This window comes from Micropterus salmoides, unplaced genomic scaffold, assembly GCF_014851395.1.
Source record: "Micropterus salmoides isolate LMB-PRFRI ecotype aquatic unplaced genomic scaffold, ASM1485139v1 Ms_hic_scaffold_2859, whole genome shotgun sequence".
Lineage (NCBI taxonomy): Eukaryota > Metazoa > Chordata > Actinopteri > Centrarchiformes > Centrarchidae > Micropterus > Micropterus salmoides.
In genome coordinates, this window is record NW_024042105.1 from 663 (window position 1) to 28,481 (window position 27,819).

The following is a 27,819-nucleotide window of genomic DNA, read 5'->3' on the forward strand; positions in this document are numbered from 1 at the left end:
CATAGTCATTAAAATGTGTTTATTCAGGAAAACGAATCATGTATTAAAAAGTTAAAAAGATTTAGAGCAGCAAAAAGACAAGTGCAAAAGGTGTGAAAGCTTTACAACTTAGTCAGGTTGTGTCACAGCCGTTTACAGCTTAGAGAAAGGCAACATATTGTTACACATTGCTGTGTCTTGGGTGGTCCTTCATCTAAAAGTATGACATATTATCTGGAAGAGAAAACACAGACAAAGATTGCACCTTTGAGCAATTACAGTTTCTAGTCAGATTTCAACACAAGGAGCTGGAGGTTTTTCCTAAAAGCATTTCAGCCCACAGTAAGGTCCTGATTAAACCCTGACCTGCTGGTAACCTCTCTTTTTGAGTGAGCAGCTGCAAGCACAAACTCAAGACTGCTTAGTTTTACATGTTATTTTCAGTGAATGCATTCATTTTGAACTTTTGTAAATGTAAACATGATTGAAATAATGCCCATAGACACTGTGGTATGGAGGTCATACATTAGTTATGACATTGATTTGATTAAATTTGGAAGAACATTTTTGACATCAATGGTCTCCGGAGATCTCAGCTAATGGAAGCAGTAGTACGAGGATAAGGAGAATCATTGGGGGCAACAGTGACAAACAAAATCCATGTCAATTCCCAGCAGTTCCAGACATCTTTCTGTGCTGGCCAAAAATTCCTGTGAGCGGATGTTAACCTGAACTTCCACGGCAATTTAACGTGCCGAAAAAAATCCCACTTTTCATGCAGCGACTACAAAAGTCCTTATGGTTTACCTAACCTGTTGGCTAGGCCATGCTTTCAGTGACTCACCGTCATTATCAGAGTCAGAGTCTGCGAGGGGGGGGATTCGCACAAGGATCTGGCGGCGGTCTCTGAGGACCACCAGCTGTAGCTTCCCTCTCGACTTCTCTATCAGTTTCCCGGCATCATGCAGAGACAGGTTCTCTGTCACTGTCCCATTGATCTGCACACGCACAGCACAAACAGATCTGTATAGAGCTTACATTTATATAATGTTGCTGTCAATTTGAAACATTTTGTGACACACAGTTTATTGTGTTATGTGTTTTATGTATAGTATCTCATAAAAGTGAGTCAGGGTAGCCCCAGGATTCTCCAAGTTAAATTTAGGACTTTTGAAGAACTTTTTAATACCACCTAGGATGAAATTATTTACAAAGTTATATGAATTTAATAAAACATTTTATTAAAATACATTAATATTTACACACTATAGCTTTTTGGGGACGTCCCTTTGTGTTGAAAAGTGGCGGGGACATAGGGGTTCAAATTAGCGGTGTGATGATACACTTAGCTCACATGCACGATTCACAATATTGGGTTCACAAGCCCAAGACAAGAAGATATTTTAACACTATTTTGATGAAATATTCAATGCTGAAATATATTTAAATGGGGGTCCCCTAGAAAATTTTGACATCACTTAACACTCCTGCATTCTGGAGACATTTTCTGCACCAATTTATGGTAGAATTGTCTTGATTTATATAAAGTGATTCAGGTGACAATTCAAACTTGTTTTTTTATTTTTTGCTTAAGGAACATTTTTTGGACATAGATATTTAGATTGCAGTGCATGTTTTCTTATTGTGCAAATAAACCTTTGTCAAAGCATTTTCATTTGTATTTTGACATTTCTTGCTGTAAGCCATTTTTCAGAACATAGTTTAAGAAATGCTTGTTAAAAAGTGATGGAGACATGTCCCCAGCGTCCCCTGTGTAAATGACACCTATGAAATGAATAAAATATTGTGCAGTGTGATTTGTTACAATTAGTTACACCTTGGCTAGATAAGATATGTAATGTAATGTAGTATGCCAATGTAAATGGCAATTTCTTCAGTGATTAATCATCCTGTTCTGTTTTTCCATCTAAAGGCTGCTTGAAATATATTATTATATAGTACTGGCTTGAAAGCAGCGGGGACAAGGAGTTTGGCTGGTATCTTTAAAGTGCGTTAGCATGTTGGATGTTTCCGTTCACGTAACGTTACCCTACAACAGTGACACAACGCCGACACACAGACACGGTCCTCATCTCATACACAACTGTCTCTCCGTTGCTGTTGTAACATTCGCTGACCAGTAACCTGCAGGTCTTCCAGCTATACTGTTTCATCACTATGAGTTTCATAGTGTGACTGACTCGCACACCGATCCGCTTGTTGTGCCACCGTCCTCAGCCGCCACTTGTCCGTGTCTCTGGCTTTCTGAACTTCAGACACTTGCCCATTCTGAGTCGACGAGCTAACGTTAGCTTGTTAGTAGCACGTCAGAGACGTTTTGTTTTCTTTATTAACAACTCGAGCTTGGATGGCAGAGCTCGTGCACCACGAACACTCCACAGTCCAGAGCATAAAGCTAAACACGGACGTTAACAGTAACGTTACCTGTACTGCCGTATAACATCAGAGTCACACCAAACGGAGTCAATTGTAAAGTCCCACTGAGGGCATTTATTTAATCCTATGAAAGAACAAGAAAAAATTTAAGATCTTTGTAAGTGAAATTTAATACTTTTAAGAACTTATTTAACTTTTTAAATACTTTTAAGACCCTGCGGGTACCCTGGTGAGTACACTCCTCATATTTTTGTAAATATTTTATTCTATCTTTTCATGTGACTGAAGAAATAACACTTTGCTACAATGTAAAGTGTGAGTGTACAGCTTGTATAAATCTGTAATCTATATCTATATCTAATCTATAAATCTGCTGTCCCCTCAAAATAACACATCACACAGCCATTGATGTCTAAACCGCTGGCAAGTAAGGACACCTCTAAGTGAAAATGTCCAAATTGGGCCCACAGTGTCACTATTTTGTGTGGCCACCATTATTTCACAGCACTTCCTTAACCCTCTTGGGCATGGAGTTCACCAGAGTGCTCAGTAGGGTTCAGGTCTGGAGACATGCTTGGCCAGTCCACCACCTTCGTGGTCGTCTTGGAGGTGTGTTTGGGGTCGTTTTCATGTTGGAATGCTGCCCTGCGGCCCAGTGTTTGAAGGGAGGGGATCCTGCTCTGCTTCAGTATGTCACAGTACATGTTGGCATTCATGGTTCCCTCAGTGAGCTGTAGCTCCCCAGTGCTGGCGGCCCCCATAGAGCCCCAGACCAGGACACTGTAGGCAAGACACACTTGTCTTTGTGCTCCTCACCTGGTTGCCGCCACACACGCTTGACACCATCTGAACCAAATAAGTTTATCTTAAGTAATCCATGTCCTCAGTCTGCTTGTCTTCAGCAAACTGTTTGCTTTCTTGTGCATCATATTTAGAAGAGGCTTCCTTCTGGGGGGCCTGTTCTGAGTGGAACCTGTCCTCTTGAACCGCTGTATGGCTGCAGCTCAGTTTCAGGGTCTTGGCGGTCTTCTTATAGCCTCAGCCATCTTTATGTAGAGCAACCATGTTGAGGGAGTGTGAGAGCGAGAACACCAAATTTAACACACCTGCTCCACATTCACACCTGAGACCTTGGAACACTAACGAGTCACATGACAGCGGGGAGGGAAAATGGCTAATTGGGCCCCATTTGGACATTTTCAAAAAATTTCTTTACATTATTTACAACAATGTGAGGGCTGTACTCCCTTTTATGAGATACTTAAATCATAGTTGTTGCCACCTGTTTTGGCCAGGAAAAACCTGAACACAATGAGGCTGTTTAGTTAGTTAAAAATTAAAAAGGTGTACTTTCACATAGGGCTGACCACAATTAGTCAAAGATTCGATGCTTTGCTGGGCGGAGCCTGATTTCACTGTAAATCTTAGAGTCGAAGCTCCGCAGTGAAACAAGGATCATACCATTTTGGCGATATGGGGGTGCTCAACATCTGATTTTACAAAGAACTACCACTTTTCTCCCAATACGTTGATATACAGCCTATTACAATATCCATTTTAACGTTTAATACTGTAAATAAACATGTAAAAAGACTAAAACTTTCAATAAATGTTTTTAAAGTGCGTGAATAAATCCTAAATTGTAACCCTAACCCTGGGTTGTCAGTGCACATGTGTAGGCATAGCGTGCACACTTACACGCTACACCTACACATGCACACTGACGACCCAGGGTTGCAGAAGAGACGGAGCCCCAGTATCCAGTATTTCACAAGAAAAATGAGCAAAAACTAGAGCAGTGAAAGAAGAAACACGTTACTTTACATGAATGTAAAACATTTTATTCTTTCACGTTATCTAGTGATCTCTTAGCGGGTCCCTAGACCCCAGGTTTGGAACCAATGTGCTACATGGCCTATGGCCGGTGATGGATGTGACAGTGTGACTGCACTGGGAATGAATGTGTGTGCACCTTAAGAATAATGTCACCCTCCTGCAGGTGCCCGTCCTTGGCAGCCAGGCCTGTGCTGGTCATCTGTTTGATGAAGATCTGACTTCCCAGACGTAGACCATACTCTACAAAAATACAAAAACATACAATACACCAGCATTACTGCAAAGCCCTGCTGGAACTGACTGAAGATATTTTATTTTGGCATTTCCAGACAGAACAGGAGGTGAATGCAGTGCTGTTCAGAATTTCTACCAGTACACCAGAACACAGAAGAACATGATTAGAGCATCTTCTGGCCGGTCAAAGTGCTTTCGCCTTCACACGTTATTTCAGTCAGCCCTCTATGAACAATTGTCTTTAATCTGTAAATACTGACATTTGTGTTTTTCTTACTGACAGTATGCCAGTATTTGAGTGTATTAACTGTTATAGTACAAATTATGGCCAATTTTTTAGGCCCAGTTTTCCCCCAGCCTTTGTGGATCTGGGTGGAGCTAAAGACCATGAAGAGTCTCACATCTCCACACGAAAAATGCAACCTGATCGATGCTTATCAGGAGATGCACAATTTAACAATCTGTAAAGAAATACACAAGAATGTCACAAGTCTTATTTGTAGGAAGCGAAAATGATCAGATCTGTGAGGCTGGAGTTAAAACCAGTACATAAAATATTTATTCAGGTTGTGAGGTGATTATTTGTAAAATGTGTTTAAATTGCTTGGTATTTGTGTGTGGACTGAACGCACCCAAAATTATGCCCAAATCGTTATACAGGTGTAAATCTGATTTTACATTTGTAGATCATGCAATACACATTTCTGTCGAGTTTGAGTCTAATTTCACTTCTGTTACGCCCGGCCTAGGGGAGGCCTGAGCGCAACACGATGTCTCCTCTCTTTTCCCCACTCCCCATAAATCATCAAAAGGCTACGGGATATTCTGACGGTTAATGTTAGACTTATTCACAGATGGTATAGAAGACCAAGACATCAGGGAGAGGGAGAAACAAAACCACCTTTGCCCATCCCAATAATTTATCCTACAACAAAGAAAAATAAAAAAGGAAAGAACAAATACTTTTTAATACTTTAATACTAAGACTACCTGGCCAGAAAACAGGAGAAAACAATATTCAAAATAAATGGCAGCTCTCTCCTACTGTTTCCCAACAGTACACCACTAACTTCCAGCACATGGGTGAAATACAACAAAGGGTAGGCTATAATACACCAGAACACCCGCCTGGCTGGGGAGGTAGGGGAAAGGGAGGAGAGAGCGCGCGGCCTCCACACAGGTCCCTTTATACAGGAAATCCTCCAGCCCAATCCGCTCTCCACCATCTGTAACACAGACAAACAAAACAGCTCCTCCCTCGGGTAGGGAGGGTAACAGCAGGCAGATAACAGCAGGCAGAAATACACATCATTGAGACTCACATCCAAACCAATATGACTCCAGGTCATAACACCCCCTCACTTGAGATCGGACATTTCTTCCCCCTAAAGAACCATCATGTTCGATTCCTTAGACTCCCACCCGAGATAACGCATCAGCCACAACATTGTCTGACCCCTTTATGTGGTGAATCTCAATATTAAAATCCTGCAACAACAATGACCAACGCATCAGATGGTGATTGTTGTTGCGCATACAGGACAGAAACACTAGGGGATTGTGGTTTGTAAAGACCAGAACAGGGCTTGCAGTCGAACCAACATAAACTTCAAAATGCTGCAACGCCCACAGTAGTGCAAGCGCTTCCTTCTGAATTGTGATATATTTTCACCTGACATTTGCCAAATTTCTTAGAAAAACAGCACACAGGATGATCAACACCACAGTCATCCTCCTGCAAAAGCATCCACCTCCAACTTAAAAGGGCAGCCAACACAGGGGCACTGCACAAGAGAGCTTTCGCAGAAACAAATGAGTCTTGACACACAGCATCCCAAACAAAAGGGCGAGACGGGCTGGACAAATCAACGAGTGGCACAACAACACTAGCAAAAGTTTTGCAGAATCCAGGATAATAACCACACATTCCCAAGAACCGACGGAGCTGCCTCCGAGTTTCTGGAACGGGAAAATCCAGAATGGCCTGAACTTTAACCACCAGGGGGCGCACCTGCCCCTGCCCCACTTGTTTCCCTAAATAGGTGACCACCGCCTTTCCAAACTCACATTTCACCAGATTAAGGGTCAAGGAAGCCCTCTCCAGGCGACAAAATACTTCCTGCAGAGTGTCTAGGTGATTAGACCAAGTGGAAGAAAAGACTACAATATCATCCAGAAATGCTTCACAATCGTTGACACCCGACAGAACTATACCCATCAGCCGTTGGAAGGTGGCAGGGACAATTTTCTTGTCAATCCAAACACTGATTGACAAGAAAAATCAAAAGCTTTGTACAATCTAATGCTACATCCATGCTATAAATCCTATCCTAGTGAAGCCTATGTTTAAACAGGTGTCAATTTAACATTTATAGATGCTCTTAGAAAAACAAAACAAACATAATAATGATTGTTGTGTTTCTGTGGGCATCAAGAGAAAAAGGTTTTTAAAACGAGAAAGAGAAAAGAATTTTAAAACGAAGGACAATCAGTGTCTCAATTCTCAAAGAAAACATTGTGATTCTCATTTTATCCACATTCATGTAGCCCTACAACCTCTTAGTTAGTTAAATGAGCAGCTATGGTAGGTAGCTGGTGTATTTTACCTTCGCTGGGTCTGTTCTTCACCAGCAGGACATTTACAGGTTTCTCCAGCGGCTCCAGCTCTTTGGAAGGTTCTGGGGATGGAGGGTTGTCATTAATCTGGTCCCTGCTCTTATACCTTTCTCCTCTTCCTCCTCCTCCTCGCTCAAAGTTGTCCTCCATTTTGGAACTTTCCCCGGGACTGCGTCCTCGGCTGTGGTACCTCTGACGGTCGCCACTGGTTTCCAGAGCTCGTCCCCGGCTGCCCTCCCTCCTGGCTCTGTCTGTGCTGGGCGAGGTTCTCTCCAGGCTTCTCCCGCGGCTCCTTCCCCTGTGGTTGTAGTCCCGCCCTCCCCTGTACTCAGGATCCAGGTATCCTTTGCTGTCAGTGGTGTGGTCCCTGCCTTCATTACGGTACCATCCATCATCATTGTCGGCATCATAGTAGTGGGTGGAAGGGGAGTATTCCCGACTGTCTCCACCTGGGGATGGGGACTGCTTCATTGAGAGCACCATCTTCCGAGGTCTCTTCACCGTCTGACAGAGAAAGAAAAAACAGAAAGCTCATTAATGTCAGTTCAGCTCCTTCAAGGTTCCAGCTGAGTGCAATGATGTGGGCAAAATGTATGACCCACAGCTTTGGCCAGAAGGGATCTTTGTACTTTTTTTTTATTGTGCGAGAAATAAACATGATTTGTGTCATATAACTTGCGTGGGTTGCGTTTAGGACAGGCTCCTGGAGAAGCAGATATTTTGTATTTACAAGAAACTTTTTAGCAAAACAATATCTAGATCAACTTAATTCTGTGCAGAATCATTTCTATGGCCACAGCTCCCACACTTTTGTTGTTGTCGCTCTTTAGTGTAAGAGCTGTGGCTCTCAAATGTTCTCGAAAACTTACAAAACCTTGCACACACGCCAGGTGGGTCAACAACCAAGAGGAAATTGGCCATTTTGGAGTGGACGTTTTACACACTCCGCACTTTAATGAACTCCTCCTAGAGAATTAGTCCGTGTGACTTCAAATTTTGCTGTGCAGTGTTATCCAATCGATGATATGTTGTACAAATGGTGAGTTTTGGTCAACTGGGGATGCCCGTGGCGTGCAGTGGAAAATCAATGATTCACTACAGGTGTGATACACCTTGAACACATCCATATGCCAACATTCACTCAAAGTCATAGTGCCATGCTACATCAACTCCAAAACTGTCCCAGAAAAGCCTTAACACAGTGATGATGCCATTTTGTGAAGCTTGTGAGTTTTCAGAAAACAGTGTTCCTGTGGCAAAAAAGGTTCACGCTTTGCCAAGACAAAAGGACGTTGTTGTATCTTCACTGATAAACATCCCACACTGAACACATCTACAAGCTCATACTCATGGTCACAGCGCCACCTACTGGCAACAGTTCTATGTTGTGATGAACCACATTTCGCAGGATGGCCATATCTACTGCAAAACTATCTCTAGATAAACTAAGTCACACGTAGATGATGTTATGCTGTAAAGCTTCTGGGTTTTCCTTCAAAGGTGTGTGCTTGGCATGGCAGCAAAGTACCATGCTGCGCCATGAAACAGGAAGTTGTTCGCTTCTCATGCAAATAGAGAATGGTGAATAAATAATAAGTGGAAACCAGTAAATAGGTGGCTGATTAGAGGCAGAGTTACTGGGTTATTGCACAGGAATTGTTCCTGACACCGTGAGTCAGAAATCAGCTGTTCATCAGAGTGATGGTTTGTGGGAAGAAACTGTTCCTGAGTCTGTTGGTTTTGGCGTATAGGGCTCTGTCCTGAATGGAGGGCAAGTTGGCACCAATGATCTTTTCTGCAGTCCTGACTGACCGTTGTAGTCTGCTCCTGTCCTCTGCACGTGCAGGACAGACTGGATAATGGCTGTGTAGAAGTGGATCAGCAGCTCCTTAGGCAGGTTGAGCTTCCTGAGCTGACGCAGGAAGACTTGTTGATGATGGTGTCTGTGTTGGGCTCCCACTTCAGGTCCTGGGATACATTTGATTTGAAAACCCGAAATAAATTTTAATTTGATTTCAAATCAAATCAAATAGCGGATCCCAGAAACCTGAAGGATTCCACAGCAGACACAGGGCTGTTGAGTATGGTAGAGTGGTTGGCTCCTCCTGAAGTCCACGGTCATCTTCACAGTATTGAGCGTGTTAAGCTCCAGGTTGTTCTGAGCACACCAGAGAACCAGCTGGTCAACCTCCCGTCTGTAGGCCGACTCGTCACCGTCCCAGATGAGGTCGATGACCGTTGTGTCATCAGTGAACTTCAGGAGTTTGACAGATGGGTCTCCTGAGGTGCAGTCGTTGGTGTAGAGGGAGAAGAGCAGTGGGGACAGCACACACCCCTGGGGGGCACCAGTGCTGATAGTCCAGGTGCTGGATGTGATGTTCCCCGGCCTCACCTGCTGACTCCTGTCAGCCAGGAAGTCTGTGATCCACTGACAGGTGGAGGCTGGCACAGGTAGCTGGGTGAGTTTGGTGCTGAGGATGTCCGGGATGATGGTGTTGAACGCCGAGCTGAAGTCCACGAACAGGTCCTAGCATATGTCCCTGGAGAGTCGAGGTGTTCCAGGTTGTGATGCAGACCCAAGTTGACAGCATCATCCACTGACCTGTTAGCCCTGTAGGCAAACTGCAGGGGGTCCAGCAGGGGGGCCTGTAATGTCCTTCAGGTGGGCCAACACCAGTCTTTCAAAGGACTTCATTACTACAGATGTCAGGGCGACGGGCCTGTAGTCATTTAGTCCAGAGATGGAGGGGTTTTTGGGGACCGGGTGACTGTGGAGCATTTGAAGCAGGAGGGAACTTCACACAGCCCCAGTGATCTGTTGAAGATCTGAGTGAAGATGGGGGGCCAGCTGGTCCGCGTAGATTTTGGGCAGGATGGAGACACACCATCTGGACCAGGAGCCTTCCTGATCTTCTACCTTTGGAAGAGGTGGCTCACGTCCTCTTCACAGATCACAAGTGCAGATGAGGGGTCAGGGAGGGTGGGGTGACAGTGTGTCAGAGGGGGAAACTGGAGCGGGGGAGAGGTGTGACTGTGGGCTTCTCAAACCTAGAGTAAAAACCAGCAGTGTTGGGGGATGGTCTACTGTAGTTAGTGAGTGTCTGCAGGCCTCTCCACACTGACGCAGGATCGCTGGATGCAAAGCTGTTAATTAGCTTTTCAGTGTAGCTCCTCTTTGCTGCTTTGACCTCTTTAGTCATTGTGTTCCCGGCCTGGTTGTACAAGACTCTCCACTTCTGAAGGCCTCCTCCTTGGTCTGACGAAGCTGCCTGAGTTTCGCTGTGAACCAGGGTTTTTGGTTGTTGTATGTGTGGAAGTCCTCACAAAAACTGACATAAGATGTCACAGTGTCCGTTAGTTTGTCCAGGTCAGTGGCTGCAGCCTCAAAAACACTCCAGTCAGTGCAGTCAAAGCAGGCCTGTAACTCCAGCTTTGACTCGGTCCATCTTTTCACAGACTTTACAACAAGTTTAGCAGATTTCAGTTTTTGCCTGTGTGTCGGGAGAAGATGAACCAGACAGTGATCAGAGAGTCCTATGGCCACACGGGTGACAGAGCGAAAGGCGTCCTTTAATGCTGTGGAGCAGTGGTCCAGTGTGTCCCTGGTGGGACACTTAATATGCTGTCTGTACTTTGGAAGTTCGTGGCTGAGGTTTGCTCTGTTAAAGTCCCCAAGAACAATGAGCAGGGAGTCTGGATGTTTTTTCTCCACGTTGGTTATCTGGTCGGCCAGGTGTATTAACGCCTCACTAACACAGGCCTGAGGCCTGCATGATTTCTTCAACACTGTGACATCTGTGCACCAACCTTCATTTATGTAGAGACAGAGTCCTCCTCCAAGCGAAAAGTGTGAGAGTTACAGCTTTCACACTTTTCGCTCTTTCTTATATATTTGGTGTGAGCTGTAACTATCACACTTTTATCTTTGCTCATTATTCTTTATTTCACCATTTCTTCTGCAACTATCTTCTCCCCACCATTTGTACAAGAAACTTCGTTGCAACTTCAAAATGTACATGCTGTTCAGGAAATGTATGCTATTACTTTTATTGCTGATATCGGTAATGGTTGATTTTAGATTAATATTTTTATGCATTTTAAAATGCAACATGTCTAAATTTAAATTTAGACATGTGGCGTCGTCCGACATCCGTGGGCTTAGCTCGACGAAAAAGCTTAAAAAGGGAACTTGGTCGTTCCTGAATTAGACCAGTGTAACTTAACGTACTGATAACTTTAACAAAACAAAAGAAAGGAAGAAAATAAAACAAGTACAGTTGCTGGAACTGAGGGCAAATCGATGTTGCGGCACTTCGCGTGTGTAGCTTCAAGCGAACAAAGGCCTGTTGCGCTGGTCGAACTCTTAGGGGTTGCCTGGAGAGGCGTTGCCGAAGCGTCCAGAGAGCAGAGACCAGGGCACGAGGGGAAGAGCAGAGCACAGAGAGAGAGCGAACAACGTCACGTGGTTCCCCAGAGGGCGTTTCAGGTCTGCCTTTCTAAACTTTTAATGTCTAAAAGAAAATAAATCTATTTGCACTATAATAAAATATTTTCCACAATAAAACCTCAACGGTCAAACAGTTGTACCGTTCTAAGTTAAGCATTTGGTAACAGGAAACATTATTGGTCAGGATATTTATAAATTAACGGCATTTCCGACGATGGTATGTAATACTTATTTCGTCCACTTGGGGGAGCTCAGGTTACATGAGGAAAGCTTAGATTAATCCAAAACAATCTTTCCTTAGGAACTGGGGAATTTAGTTATTCAGCCTTAAATTAAAGCTGGCGATTAAGAGTATAGTAAAACATTTCTTTTTCTTTATATTTTATTTAAGGAATTGTGTGAGAAAGTATTGTGAACAAGCATTGGTTACAAGTGATGAAGGGGTGTCCTTAATCTTGCTGAAAATAAAAACACTGCATAAGTAACTTATTTAGATTCTTTTCAGCACTAATAACAACAGATAGCAGTTAATGCTCTGGGTCTTTGGAGACCGAAGTCTTTGTTTATTCAAAGTTCGGCTGTCCTGCTTTATGTCACACAAAAGGGGTATCCCTTTGATGGGGTAATGAAACACAGAGCAAGGTCAGTTGCCACGGTTACGTGCATGTGTGTGTGTGGGGGGGCAGTTTTGATAGGCTGTTCAGGGAAATGCTAATCGCTGGTTAGTGTCCCTTTTGTCAGTTTAACAGGCACCGCGTTATCAGCTTCGGAATCAAAAAGGTGCCAGTTTTATGATCAGAGTTAGCACTTAGAGAAAGCAACTTCTCCACCCTCCTTCCGTTGGGGTCTTTTCAGCAGTCTGTTGAAGTTGATCTTTAACCCTCCTGCTCCTCTCTGGGAGAGGAAAAGAGGAATTTGGAGTAGCTCCAAATTTATTTTATATAAAATGCACAAATCCACACTGTTGTCCCACTACTGATTGCATCTTGTTTTTCTGTACTGTAATGGAATACAGTTTTTTGTATCGTGATTACATGTAATCCGTTACTCCCAAACCCTGCTGGTGAGATATTAAAAATGTACAATAACAGAATTTGTCCCAACAAAGGTCCCCCTGTGGAACCATCATGTTTTCCCAGTGTGACACCAGCAGAGCTGTGAGCATCCACAAAGATTGCCTTAACTCAGTGTCTTCTTTGCATATGATTCATACTCACTATTTTGGCCACTTTGCCACATTTACGTAGGGACTGCACAGCAAAGGAATGAGGCACGTTGTCCATGGGGGTGGAGTTGACTTGAATGACACGATCATTCTCACTGGACAAAAAAAGACACAAATACAGTAAAAAATACAAATAATATATGATCATCATGAGATCATACAGACCTGCTGCCACTTAGAAGTAATTCTACTATTCTTGATTGTACAACAAACAAGACGGTCCAACTGCAGACCTCCTCTTTCAGGCCACCTCCACTGTCAGGCCGGTCAGGACAAGAAATACACGCAAAAACTACAAAATAAAAGCATGCGATTTGACAGGAAACGCATTCAAAAATTATAAAGTTTAATCACGTAGACATAGAGGGAGGGTTTTTGTCATTGATTTATATTTAATTATTTAGTCAACACTGTAACGGGAAACTAGCAGGCTAATTCCTTAAATATAGCATATTGAGCTATTCTACTTGGCACTTAACGTGCCAATGTAGGAAGAAAGCCCACTGTAACTAGTAACAGTATCTTTTTTTTTTTTTTTTTTTTTTTTTCTCTTTACGGCATTATTTATTTATTCTGTCAAAATTTGATGTTAACTCCGTCCATACAGCTAGCCACATCCATTCACAGTAAAACATTGTCGTTGATTAAGAGTGTAACTTAGCCTCTCTTCCAGTCATCCTAAAAGAAACACACACACTCATTCATAATTTCCCTTTGAAGAGTAATATACTATGGCATTTTACTGCAATCAGCTGAATTTAACAGGAAAAAACGGACAACTGTGTAAACTGGACTACAATTTGAGCTTCGTGGGAGTCTGTAGTATAACGATTGTTACCGGTGGGGATTAATAAATAAATAATAGAAGCCTGGACAGAGACTTCAATGCTCATTACGTGGTCAACACTTTCTCTCTCACACAGCAGCCTACTACTTGCCCCAGATGTGTGTGATACTGCAACAAAGTCCAAGCGTAGTTCGTTTGGAAAACGTGTTTGTGTATATGTTATTAATATATTGTACATTTGTCATTAAAAATAATGGTTGTAAGTAAATGAATTAGTGACCCCCACAGATGCAGGATTTTACCACTTCAATAAGAGCTCAGACCCTTCTTATGGACTGTAACTAGAACCCTGCTGGACTATGTGGACTATCATACTGTACAATCCGTAAAAATGAACACACATGCAATACAACATGTATACCTGTATCGATAATTTTGTAAATATCCATTTTTTAAAAATGAATTGAGACAACAGCCTACTGTAATAGTACTTTACTTTATTCACTGTATACACACAGATTACACAGTTAGAAAAGGAGCTGGCAGCAGTGACTGATTTGCATTATCCAAAACATTTTTAATAAGTCTGAATGCATGGATCTCTGCATGTTCCATCAAAATATCTACCACTACCAATATTTGTACATCTAAATCCCGCAAATTAGGATCTGCCAACAGTGGCTGTGGTGAGGACTAGTATCTTTACGTGGATAATTGTTAACCGCGTATGTTAAACATGTCACTGCTCCAAAACAGCTGATTCAAACTATCAACTGGTTATGAATCCTGAAGCTGCTTCAATCAGCTGTGTTGAGGCAGGGAGAGAGAAAATCATTCAGGACAGGGGGTAATTTTCTCCAGGAAAGGGTTGGGAAACACTGTCGTAGTACATAAACTTCAGTTCAACTAAGATCAATTCATACAGCCAGCAAAGTCTTTGCACACTGTTTGACGTTAAGTGTGAAAAGCTACACCGAACGGTCTAAACGATTCAGATTTTTATTTTATCTTCTTTTGGACAAATAACTAACCTGAGCGTCGTCAACATGTTAAGATAAATGCAAACCTATGCCCTTGCAAAATGCTTTAGGAAAAACGAACACAGTAGCTTCATGCAGTATGAATAGCTTACATTATCCAAAGGGGAAAAAAGCTAATCCTGCTAATTCAGGAGCTAACGCTAGCCACCGTTGGCGTAGCCTATGTAGAACAACAACTTACACACGTGTAACATTCTGTAATTTGTGTGATTTAGATGTACAATATTGACAGCAGTAGTTATTGACGGCGAACATACAGCAAAAGCAATGTATTCAGACTTTACTCAATGTTTTGGACAATGCTAACCAGTCACCTACCGCTGTCGCGATGTGTAGCGAAACAACCGAGAATGCCTTACGTTACGTCCCGTGGGGACTTAAAAAACTGACCGGCCTGCAGTAGGACCCCTCTCAAAACAAATGATTTGCCCTAGATTGACTTATGGTTTGTCAGTGGAGATAATCTAAGGCATAATGAGCTAAGTACTGTACTTTGGACCTTTGTGTAATTGTTTACATCTCATGCAGCACCAGAGTATACTTGACAACTCTGACAAAGAGCTGTGCTAGCTAACTCAGGTGTATGTTATACAGACATGTGACTAGTAATGACTAATAAGGTCACTAGCAGGCAACGAAGAAGAGGATTTTGGTCAATTTCTGATAGACTTACAAGAGTAATCCATCTGCTGGTCCTCCCTGCAGCACGTCTGACACGATGATTGACGTTTCTCCATTCTCCACATTGGGGTTGTCACGCCCTCCTGACACAGCGATGCCAAAACCCATCTTAGAGTCCTACAGAAAAATAATACAGCACATTCAGTTGAATGTCACTGGGGTGAGCGTTTCCACCAAGCAGTTACGGATTGTTTGCTTTTTACCACTGAGATGATATTTTCTGGTTCTGAAATAATTTGGATGGAAATTTCCTTAGTTATTGTCTTTCCATCCAGCCAGTAGTATATTAGATCTGATGTCAACCCAATCTCCTTAATATGACCTGTCTAAACCACTTAATGGTTTTACTTAGTACGTTTTGGAGGAAACATAATTGCAGCTGGGATTATGCTCATCATTCCATGAAGGGTTATCAGCGGTCAGTAGGAGGTGGTCGATGTTTGGCATCAAAGAAGCAGGACTTTGAGGAATTTGTGTCTGGTGTCTCACGAGTCTAGTTTTTTAATTTTTTTATTATTATATTTATTTAACCCGCGACCCTGTATGCAGGATAAGCGGTTGACGATGGATGGATGGATATTTATTTAACCAGATGACCTCATTGAGATTTAAAACCTCTGACACCTGGATGGTTTAAGAAATAATAACCTATAACCTTTGCTTAAGGTTGGGACAGGGAAAGAAAATGGTCTGAGTAAAATACTGAAATAGTAAACACGCCATGTGCCCTGCTTGAAGTCAGCTTCGAGTTGCCTAAAATAACCATGAAAAAGCAGGTGTGTGATGTGATTGTGACAGACGCCAGCGAGCCTGTGCAGTGAGTAAACCTCATTCTGCGACACCTTAAGAGACGCAATGGCGGGGAGGCTGTGGCTCAGGAGGTGGAGTGGGTTGCCCGTTAATCGGCGGTTCAATCCCCGGCTTCTTGCCCAAGTGTCCTTGGGCAAGATACTGAACCCCGAATTGCCTCTGGTGGCTGTTCCACTGTGTGAATGTTAGTTTCTGTTTGAGCAATTAGGCTCAATGAATGACTGTGTGTGAATGGTGAATGCAGATGTAGTGTAAAAGTGCTTTGAGTGGACGAAAAGAAAGGCACTATACAAATACAGAGCATTTACATTTACATGACGACCTTCGCTAGTGCCCATGGGTTTTAGCCTCCTCGTCAGCATGTCCGCCTCCCGTACCTGAGGTCACTGGTTCGAGCCAGGACCGTGCAGTACGTTCTGAGGAGCAGCCGGTTACATAATGTTTTATGTTTGCTGAACATAACATTGCCTCAATTATAGTCTGTGAAGATATTGGGAGTTTGGTGTGGAGAACTTGACTGGGCTGCAAAGAGGGATGAATTAGAATGCAGACTGCGAGCCAGGCCTTCTGGTCCAACATCTGTGCCTGACCTCACAAATGCACTTCTAGAAGAACGGTCAAAAATTCCCTTGAACACACTGGACAGCCTTCCCAGAAAAGTTGAATCTGTTAGAGCTGCAAAGGGTGGGCCAACTCCTTATTAAACCCTACAGATTAAGAATGTGTGATATTTTCACATTAAGCACTAGGCCTATATTCTTGCAGCTATGAATGTCTGTCCATTGTGACTTCCCCGGGACGTCCTTGTCTGTCAGGTTGCTGAGTATTCGTGTGTGTTCTGTTGTAGGTGTCAGTAGCTGGTGTCGTCGTCATGTATTGGAGCCACCTGGGGCCCAGTGTTTTCCATATGTATAAAGCAGATCCTACCTGTTGCATGTTGGGAGATAGAGAGGAGGGAAACGTAGTTCCCTTTACTCCTTGCTCCTCATTATTTTGCTTTCTTTCTTAACACTACATTGCACTCATCATTACATTCATGCAAACATGCTGACGCTACTGACTTATTGCTCATACTCTCACTACCACACTACACTGCCTTATTTCAGTAGTTATGTTAATTATATGTATGAGTTGTTGTATAATAAAAGTAATGGTACCGTTGGTGCAGCCTGTTTACACGGTGTGATTATTTATGTCAGGGTTTTTGAGCCAGTCCGTGACACCATCCACTTTGAATGCGTTTGAGCACCAAGCAGAAGTCATGTCAGAGTCTGCCTCCTCTCAACTAAAATATCAACTTGTTCACAAATGCGTTCTGCTGCTGCTGGTCAGTTCATTTCACTGATACGACCTATAGTTTAGTCTTTATTGAGGTTTATTTGACAAAAATCTTCAGAGGGATTTTATATATATATATCTCTATGGTAGAACTGGTTACCTTGGTGATGTAAATTAGAAAAATCAAAGGACTGGGTCCTCTGTTCTGATTGGTGGACTGAAGTTAAGCTATTTTCTGAACACCTGTCTGTGTCCTCTTCCCTGAACACATATAGACACACATATACACTGACAGCTACACACACACACACACACACACACACACACACACACACACACATTAAAGGAGACTCATTATGCTTTTTATATTTTCTATAATGTTGCAGTGTCAGATGTTCATGTTAAACATGCCCACAGCTCTACTACTGGCTCTTAATGCTGTCATACAGAGCCGTTTTTTTGCCTGCATCCTGGCGACGCCTGTGCTCAGTCATAAGCTGATGATACACGGGACAACTTTTTGAGCTATGTTGCTGGGCAATCTTGCTGTTGGCAAGTCTGACTATGTTTTGAATGGATAGCGGCGGGGCGGGGCAGCAGGGATTATGGTAGTAATGGTGTGGGGGATGTTGGTAATGTTATGGTAATTTTTATTATCACTGACGGCAACATTGCTCTAAAAGTTGCTCTGTGTATCATCAGCTATATACACAGCCTGCAAATCATGGACCTTTAAACTATTCCACAGAGCAGGATCACATATGGATAAATATCCCAGCAGTCATGTACACACACATACCCGCATGCACGCACTTCCTCTCTTTCTCACTCTTCCTCGTCTGTCTCTCACCCTCTTTCCCTCCCTCTCTCTTTCTGTCTCTCTATTTCCCCCTCTCTCTGTCTCACTGTCTTCCTGTCTATCTGTCTCTGTTGTCTGATGCCTGCCTATGTCTTTATCACTGTCTCTGTTTCACTTTCTGTCTGACCGCCTCGCTCTGTTCCTCTCTTTCAGTTCAGTTCAGTGTGATTTATTGGCATGAATGCTTCAGTTAAACAAAGTTGCCAAAGCAGTTTGCAACAAAATCAACAAAATATTTTACAAGTTACAAACACAAAAATAACGAATACAGATAGAACGTTAAACTAGGGTTAAACAGGAATGAACAAGATTTAACCTCCCATGCAGCGAACATTAAGTGCAGCACTTTCCCGAGTCACTCGCTGTCCCTCAGGTTGTGACACAGACAACATACTTTGTCCTTCTCCTAGAATTATTCTTAATTTATTGTCATTTTGAAGTTCTCTGAAATCTGGTATTATTAGATGGAATTTCTCAAAATATTGCTCTCTTATGCTTCTATAGTCATCACATTTGATGAGTAAATCCGTCTCCACCTCACCTGTCGTACAGTGTTCACATACAGTGTGTATGGTCACTGAGTCTGTACTCGGTAAGTAGTTGCCTCTGCTTGATATTTCTGATAGTAATAACAATCTCTGTTTAGGGCCAGATAACAATGTAGTTTGTGTTGCAGGATTTGTTTGTGTCAGGACAAGCTGGCATAAAGGACTATCTTCAGCGTTCAGCTCTTGTGTTTTAAGAACTTTGAATTGGAGGGAATCTTGGGAACTTGATCTGAGGTGCATCAGGAAATTTAGTCCTCTTTTTTGAGTATCCATTATCACTGGAAACCGCCCTAATTCTGCATTCTACATGCACACATAGGAGTCTGTCTTTGAATGTTTAGGATCTTTCTGCAGAATTCTTCATGTTGGGTCTCAAAGTAATGCTTCTCTCATCTGTAGCAGTTATGACCCCAAACTTCACACCATCTTTCTCTCTGTGTCTGTCTTAGGGCTGGGCGGTATATCGGTATAATAAGGTATACCAATAGAATTTCAAAAGATATAAAATTAAAGGAAGTTTTTCCTTGCCTCTGTCGCCTAGTGCTGCTCTTGGTGGGAATTGTTGGGTCTCTGTAAATAACATCACAGAGTACGGTCTAGACCTGCTCTATGTGAAAAGCGCTATGAGATAACTGTTGGCGCTATATCAATAAAATTGAATTGAATCAAACCACTTTTCATTGGCTGACTTTTTTGATCTCCGGTGCGGAGACCTTTTCAGCCACATTGTCCAATATGTTGTTAATATCCCATACAGCCTAATTCAGGCCGTCATTACTGAGGGGATATGAGGTGGAAAGACAGTAGTCTATCTATAAATCTCTCTATAGCCTAAAAGACTCTCTCTCTGTTTCTGTCTCCCTCTCTCAACTCAATTTTTAATGCTTCTGCATCCATTTCACTACACATCTGCAGATATCAAAATGTTCTACCTTTTGAGGACGTGTGCTATGATTCATGCGGTAACACTTTCTATGAAGGTCATCGCTATAATGACTTATGCATATATTTATAACACATGCGTCAATAAGACACTATGAACAGTAATACCAGTTTATGTCAATATGCGGCAAGAATCTCCGACCGTGTTCCATAACACATTATAACCACCGACTCTGCCTCGTTATGAATACACTAAGCTTTCACAAACACCTGGTTATTACCTTGCGGGTCTACCATATCAGGTTCAGCACCAGTTCTTGCATTCAGGTCTCCACATATTTACACATTTCCCTGGGCTTGACAGTGGGTGATATCTGTGAGGAGAACGCTAATTATTTCTTCATCATACTACGGAGATTCTATAGGTGGGATATAAATTGATGATCGTTGATTGTGGGATCTCGGTCTGAAAGCGGTTGTGTTTCGGATTATGCTTGCTCATGAGCTCAAGTGAGCACGCGTACAAGCACGCGTACGAGCACACTCCCGGTTGCAATCTTAGAACCGCACCACTAGTGGCCGCTGGAAACTACATAATGCCCCTTTAACAAGCAACTGAACGGCAGTGTTTGCTCTATATCAGAAATCAGAAATACTTTATTGATCCCCGAAGGGAAATTCTTTTGTCACAACTGCACACGTAGATAGATAAAGAGTATATAAATATAAGAGTATAAATATAAACAAAAATATAAAGGAGTGTGGGTATGTACAATATTTACATTAAATATACAATATTCCTTCAGGAACGGCCGCTGCTGAATTATGACCGCCGCTACTAAAATTCCCCATGATCATTAATGACTATACGAGCAGGGTAACACTAAACAATTGTCTCGCTTCCTCTCCTCGTTCTTCAAAGAGCATCTGGTGATGTTATAGCGTAACTCCTGTTAAGAATCGGGAGCCCCAGAAGACTTTGAGTATTAAACACTTCATTTCCTGCTTTCTGGAGACATTGTAAATGACATCTATACCAGTACCAAAATCAGTACCCTTAAAGTGATACAAATACCAATAGAGTACTTTATTTGATACCTTAAAATGCCACCTATTGAAGCCATAGTAGTTGATTGGTAGCCTATTATAATTTTTATTGTCGTTATGAAAAAGCAAGGTAATCAATTTTATTTTTTTTCTTGTATAAAATAACTGTTATGTAAAAGTATTGGGAAATTGCATCAGATCGCTCCTCATCCTGATTACTTCATCCTCACAGGTAGTATTATACGGGGAAAGACTCCAGCTTGCAAATTTTTTAATATTTGAATGATAGAGGAGTAAAATAGTTTAGTGACCAAATAAACTGTGGGAAACAAATTTAAGGTAATTTTTGATACGTGTGTTGAAAGTAAACAGCGGAAAATGGATTTTGTTAACTTTCCACGAGGGCTTTTTCTTTTACTGGTGAGTCGCAAACCTCCTCCAAAAACGACAGTAACAAGTATAAAACAAGTCACTAAACTACACTAAAGACTCACAGACACAGAGTAACAGAGTAAAGAGAAGCTGCACGTCCAGCCGATCAAACCAGCTACACCTGAAGCAGCCACAGCTGCAGCCGGAGGCTCCGTCAGGAAAATCAGCTGATTGCTGCTGCGCCACAAAAGCTCTTAATTGATGTGATGGAACGCAGTGATGGATCAGTGACAAGTAATGTGAATAACAAATAAAAATCTGGCTACAAAAAGTATAGAATGAAGTACTGGTTTGACTGGAGATGTTTCGATTCTACCTGATACTGGGCTGTTTCGGTCAATACCATAAAGGCTGTGATACCCATCCCTAGTAGCCAGTGTTTCATTGTCCAAGGCAGAAAGTGAAGATGAATACGAGTGGAAGTGTGAAAATATTCTGCCAGTAAGCAGCTCTCACACTAAATATGCTCTTTATTATTATTATTATTATTATTATTTATTCATCCAGCAGTTTTTTGGCATCTAACTAGTCCTGTACAGTTTGTCCTACAAACTTGGTTCCAATTTCAAATTGTACATCTTCTTCATGAGATGGGTGCTATTACCTGTGTTGCTGATATCTGTAATGGTCGACTTTATTTTAATATTTTTTTATATTTCAGCTGTAGGTTGCAGAAAAGATGTTGATCTTTACAAATCTTTGTATTTGGTGTTTGCTAAAAAATGTTTAGTTTAGGAGCTATGCCCTTCCAAATTGAAGGGTTTTACAGCTTTTAGCAGACTTTACCAGTGTGTCATGTGATCAGTTAGAGTGGAGACAGGAGGATTTTGCAGACCAGAAATTGTTTTGTAAACAGTTGCATATATTTATCTCTATAAGCACAAAAAAACACCAAAATGTAGCCACATGGCTTTTCTCCCTCAAAATGTCAAAATTCTGCTCAGTGGACGTTTAATTTTTTATCTTTGATCCTTCATTGATTGGAAAGTCTCAGTCGTCTTCCATTCACTCCCTGTTGTAGCTGCAGCCTGAGGTCTCCCCCTGTCACTAATTCTTTCTTGCTGTATCTTCCTCCCTGTTCGGAGTTTGGACACAAGAGGTATATTTTTATGCTCAGCTACTCAAGCACTAACTAAAAAGTCCTAAATGTTAGTTGTAAAGCTTTTTTTATTAAGCAAATACACTTTTTGGATCAACAACACATCAAATTGTATCATTGCAACCAGACTGGCTGGTGATGCAGTTAGTTAGTGATCAGTCTCTGGAGCTGCACCTCCTATTCAAATCCTGCAGCTGGCACCAGTGTTAACTGCTTTCAACTTTAAACACCTGTAGCCTATGGTGTTTGAACTTAATGATAACAAACTAAATATGGTGACCACAAATTCCTCAGGTCGTAATGTTAGTACATTATAGCTTTAAACTTTACACAGCTGTTTGTTGTTGCCAATTTATTCCGCAGTTTTTTGGCATCCATCTTCTCCTGTACCGTTTGTCCTCAGAATTCCCATGATGCATGGCGTTGAAGAAAGTTTTGCTAAAATTTGCTAATAAGTTTCCTATTTGTAGGAAATACAAAACAAATACTTTGTGATTTATGTATTTGTTAAATGTGTCTGCTTAGAAAATAGGGTTTTTTGTTGGTAATTGTCATTTTTGTGGTGGTTTACTATTGAAACCAGGAGTGAAGTGCCTGTTTTATTTGATAAGAACAGCTGCATTGATAGATAAAGAGACAGTCCTCAGAGTACTACTTCTCGTACCTGACATTGATTTGAGTCACGATATATTAATATTAAAGCTTACAAATTTACGGAACGGATGTTGTTTGAACTTGATGCTAACAAAATGTGGAGTACTTACTGACTTTCTGTGGTTACTTTCAAAATTCTATGTTGTTAGTCTTCCTAAATGCAATCATTGTTAACATGATATTAAGTCTTTCACAGCACAATTCTTTGGCTGTTCATTTATTTTATTCTTAAACAGCGCAGTAGCCATCACAGAAAATATGTTTATAAGCAAAACATGCCTTCTATTGGTGCTTAGGAGCCATTTCTTTGTCAGAATAAGACATGATTGACAAAGAGACTTGAAAGCCTTCCCTTCACAGTGTATCTGAGTAGTCTGGTGGTGGAGGTCTTGCTCTTGCTCCGGATCCAGAGATTGATGGACAAAACCCTGCTCACAGCATGTTAACGAAAAGGGGGGCAAACTTAACACATTGTGTACAGCACATCATTGAGTCTCTTAGCTGATGGAGCCGCACATTGCACCGACAGCGGTAGCAATGGTAAATTAAAGCTGCAAGCAGCGTTGGGCGGGCCCTCGCACTTGTAGCGCGTCCGCGTGTGAGCCGGCCGAGTCGCATATTCTGGAGCTCTGCCGGTGCGGCTGTGAATTTCCTACGCGGTTCCGACGCCGCATGAATGTGCTATATGTCACTTCCTGTGTCCCCTACGTGGAGCTACATAGCACTTGCCGCTATGAATATAAATCGGTATTGACGTGTAGATGTCTGCGGGGTGGGAGAGTTATCAAGCACGTAAAGTTTGTTTCAGATGTGAACATGTACACTGAACAATAATGTACCCAAACAATAAAATAAATTCCTTTTATATTTCCCTGCCTTGTTGTTTATGTGTACATACAGAGGAAGAATGTGAGAACAGCACACATTTCATCGTTACTGTGTGTTAGAGCATGGGAGAACAGTGGATACTTTTAATACAGCCCACACCCCTAATACTGTGTAACTATAACAAGTAGAGAACAGAAGAAAAAGATGTTCTTTCTTTACAACTGTCTGCATAGCTTATTCATATTGTGTAATGAATGAAAATAAATAGGCCTACTAGGCTCCTCTCTACTTTGACATTTAAGATTAGCTTGTTTGATCCACCTTCATACACATGTGACATTACTGTACAACTTGAGAAAGGTGAGTTGTTTTCTGCTCCAGCCTGCCTAAAAGAAAAGCGTTTTGGGGATTAAATGGACTTTATTAGCTGCTGCAGTGCAGGATGAACTCAGAATAGACCCATTTCTCACCTTATTATTCTAAATCATGCAACGAAGAAGAAGAAATGCATAAGAAATCCTGGGACAAAATCTGTCCACAAATACTGTACAGCATGTAGTCTGATGATCAAGACTTGTGTTATAGCTGACTTGGGCAGTGAAATGTTTAATTTTTTTAATTCATGTGGTCATAGTTGTCCACAACTCAAATCAGAATATAAGAAGAAATGTTTTATACCACCTCAAGAAGGCTTCCTATCAGAAAGGTAGGAAGGTATTTCAAATGTACAACTGCAGTACTTAAATCTAAGTAAAATAATTTCCCTGACATTTTTGTGTTACTTTACTTTTAATAGACGCATGTAACAGGTTTTATACTTCCTGTGAGTATAATCCAATCAATCTTATTTTCATACTGTATATCCGTTGTGTAATTTGATAAATTGTGTTGTATGTCGTGCTCGCATCTCAGAGAAGACTCTGACTGCAACATGCGTCTTTGTAAAGAGAGAAACAGACAGAAAAAGTCTCTAACTCTGCCTGTCAGCTCGCTCTGCTCCGTTAAAACTGAATTTACCATACAGAATTGAATACGAGTGCACTCCAGATTTAGCTGCAGCCAGCTGACCGTGTGCTTCTCCCTATACCGCAGTTCTGTGTCCATGCATGCAGCAAACTGAAAGCACTGTCTGACTTGATCTCTGACGCCACGCCACGGACACACCCATTGACGAAAACTCGCAAATAGCACAACTTTTCATCTTCAATGCCTTTAGAAGGCACAGCACAAATTTGAAGTCGGTCGGACTAAATCCCTAGGAGGAGTTCGTTAAAGTACGAAGTGTGTAAATCATCCAAAATTTTACGTAAAATTCAAAATGGCCGACTTCCTGTTGGGTTTAGGCTATGGCTCCAAGAGACTTTTTTGTGCGTCTGGACAAGATACACGTACCACAGAAAATTCGTGCACGTAGGTGAAACGTGCGGCGGGGGCTGCTTCGTTAAAAGTCACTTCCTGTTGCCAGCAGGTGGCGCTATGACTGTGGGTGAATGTCAGCATGTACATGTGTTCAGGGCGGGACTCTCATCCTACATGTACAGTTTGGTGCAGATGTGAGCATGTACACTGAAGTTACGACAACTTCCGTGTCATGGCGAAGAGTTGATCTTTGACGCCACGCTACGGACACGCCCATTGACGAAAACTTGCAAATAGCACAACTTTTCATCTTCAATGCCTTTAGAAGGCACAGCAGAAATTTGAGGTCGGTCGGACTAAATCCCCAGGAGGAGTTCGTTAAAGTACGAAGTGTGTAAATCATCCAAAATTTTACGTAAAATTCAAAATGGCCGACTTCCTGTTGGGTTTAGGCTATGGCTCCAAGAGACTTTTTTGTGCGTCTGGACAAGATACACGTACCACAGAAAATTCGTGCACGTAGGTGAAACGTGCGGCGGGGGCTGCTTCGTTAAAAGTCACTTCCTGTTGCCAGCAGGTGGCGCTATGACTGTGGGTGAATATCAGCATGAACATGTGTTCAGGGCAGGACTCTCATCCTACATGTACAGTTTGGTCCAGATGTGAGCATGTACACTGAAGCTACGACAACTTCCGTGTCATGGCGAAGAGTTGATCTTTGACGCCACGCCACGGACACGCCCATTGACGAAAACTTGCAAATAGCACAACTTTTCATCTTCAATGCCTTTAGAAGGCACAGCACAAATTTGAGGTCGGTCGGACTAAATCCCTAGGAGGAGTTCATTAAAGTACGAAGTGTGTAAATCATCCAAAATTTGACGTAAAATTCAAAATGGCCGACTTCCTGTTGGGTTTAGGCTATGGCTCCAAGAGACTTTTTTGTGCGTCTGGACAAGATACACGTACCACAGAAAATTCGTGCACGTAGGTGAAACGAGGGGCATGTACATGTGTTCAGGGCGGGACTCTCATCCTAGATGTACAGTTTGGTCCAGATGTGAGCATGTACACTGAAGTTACAACAACTTCCTGTTTCATGGCGAATCATCGACGCCACGGACACGCCCATTGACGAAAACGCGCAAATAGCACAACTTTTCATCGTCAATGCCTTTAGAAGGCACAGCAGAAATTTGACGTCGATCCGAGTAAATCCCTAGGAGGAGTTCGTTAAAGTACGAAGTGTGTAAATCATCCAAAAATGGCCATAAAATTCAAAATGGCCGACTTCCTGTTGACTTTAGGCTATGGGTTCTTGAGGCTTTTTTGTGCGTCTTGACATGATACATGTCCCCAGAAAATTTCGTACATGTAGGTTGAACGTGAACGAGGGGCTAATTTTTTCCAATTTTCTAGGTGGCGCTAGCGAGTCATTTTGCAACGCCCATGTGCGAAACTTGTAGAATACGAAATTTTTCACCGGTTCTGACATGTTTGCAAATTTTGGTGAGTTTTCGAGTATGTTTAGGCCATGTCATTTGGGCCTACTTTGCAGAAAAAATAAAAAAAAAAAAATAAAAAAAAAAAAAAAAAAAAATAATAATAATCCGAGCAAATTCAATAGGGACCTCGCACGGTCGTGCTCGGGCCCTAAAAATAGCTGCCAGCTCTCACGCATTTTCTTAAGGAAATGCCCATTCTAGTTGTCTCTTGTTTCCCAAACTGCTGGAAAAGTGAAGTCCGTTAGCGCTAGCAAACGTTTCCCCTCATCTTCAGACTGCGCAGCTGAACAGGCTGCTCACTTCACATTAGCTACATTTATAGGAAGTAACTATCTTAGTAGCTGCATTTCATTACTGCCTGCTTGTCCAGTGCTGAGTACAAGCTAAGACTAAACTGGTGTAGCCTACACCTCTGTCCTGTCCACAGACTGTACATCCTCAACACCGTGGAGGAGCTGAGGTTACAAGCTCAGGTGAGCAAGTTACGGATGCAAACTAGTCTGTTTTAAGCTAATGAGGAGATGTTCCTTTTGGTTTTATTGTGCAAATGAAATGCTTGGTTCCGTCAACTTCAGGCTGCATTTCCTACAAGGAGCATTTCAGAATCAGAGCTTGTTTATTGTTGTTTTACGATCGGGAGTCTCCACGGAGTGTTGACCGGATTCTCTCTGCCGTTCTGTGTCTGACTTCCTGCCTGGTTCGATCTGCTCTGTGCTGCTTGACGCAGCTAGCGGCAAAAATAGACCTGCTACCTATTCTCTGCAGAGCGGAGCGCCGTTTCCGGGACACGCTGCGGCCGCAGCTGGTGGACTCATGAGCATTGACTATAATGGCCGCTATTAGCTCCGGGAACCGCGACGCAGCCGTAACGCGCCGTAGCCGGAGTCAGTGGACTTTAGGGGTAAGGATGGCACATTGAAGAGAAAACATCTGCAGATACAATAAAATCTATGCTGCATAGCAATCACTCTTTAGGTCTACCTCATGTGTACACGCTTAGTGTTGATCTCCTTGCTCTGTCAAGTTCTGGCCTCCCTCCTACAGCACCACTATTGTTACAAGCAGGGACACCAAGAGCTGAATTTTCATACACAGCCCACTGACAGATGTACTGATAAATGACTAAAGTTCTATCATTTTAATGATATATGATGTTAAAGAAGGGGATTGATAATTCAGAATTTACTGCAGGCTGATGAAAAGATGAATGAACTCACCCGCTGCAGAGTGACTGTGTACTGCTCCCAGACCATCTCTTCCATTCCTGAGCTCTGTA

The 27,819-nt window shown here is 42.2% G+C and overlaps 1 protein-coding gene across 1 annotated transcript; it reads right to left on the reverse strand.

The window, feature by feature from the left end:
* Positions 1 to 27,814, reverse strand: tjp2b (tight junction protein 2b (zona occludens 2); the record flags this gene model as incomplete). Its single annotated transcript, XM_038692059.1, is given in 7 exon segments — positions 1 to 213; positions 824 to 977; positions 4,349 to 4,452; positions 7,053 to 7,566; positions 12,727 to 12,829; positions 15,235 to 15,359; positions 27,761 to 27,814. Coding segments are annotated over 7 exon segments (1,074 nt in total), but the record flags the coding sequence as incomplete, so codon positions are not given.
* Positions 27,815 to 27,819: the final 5 nt, after the last annotated feature.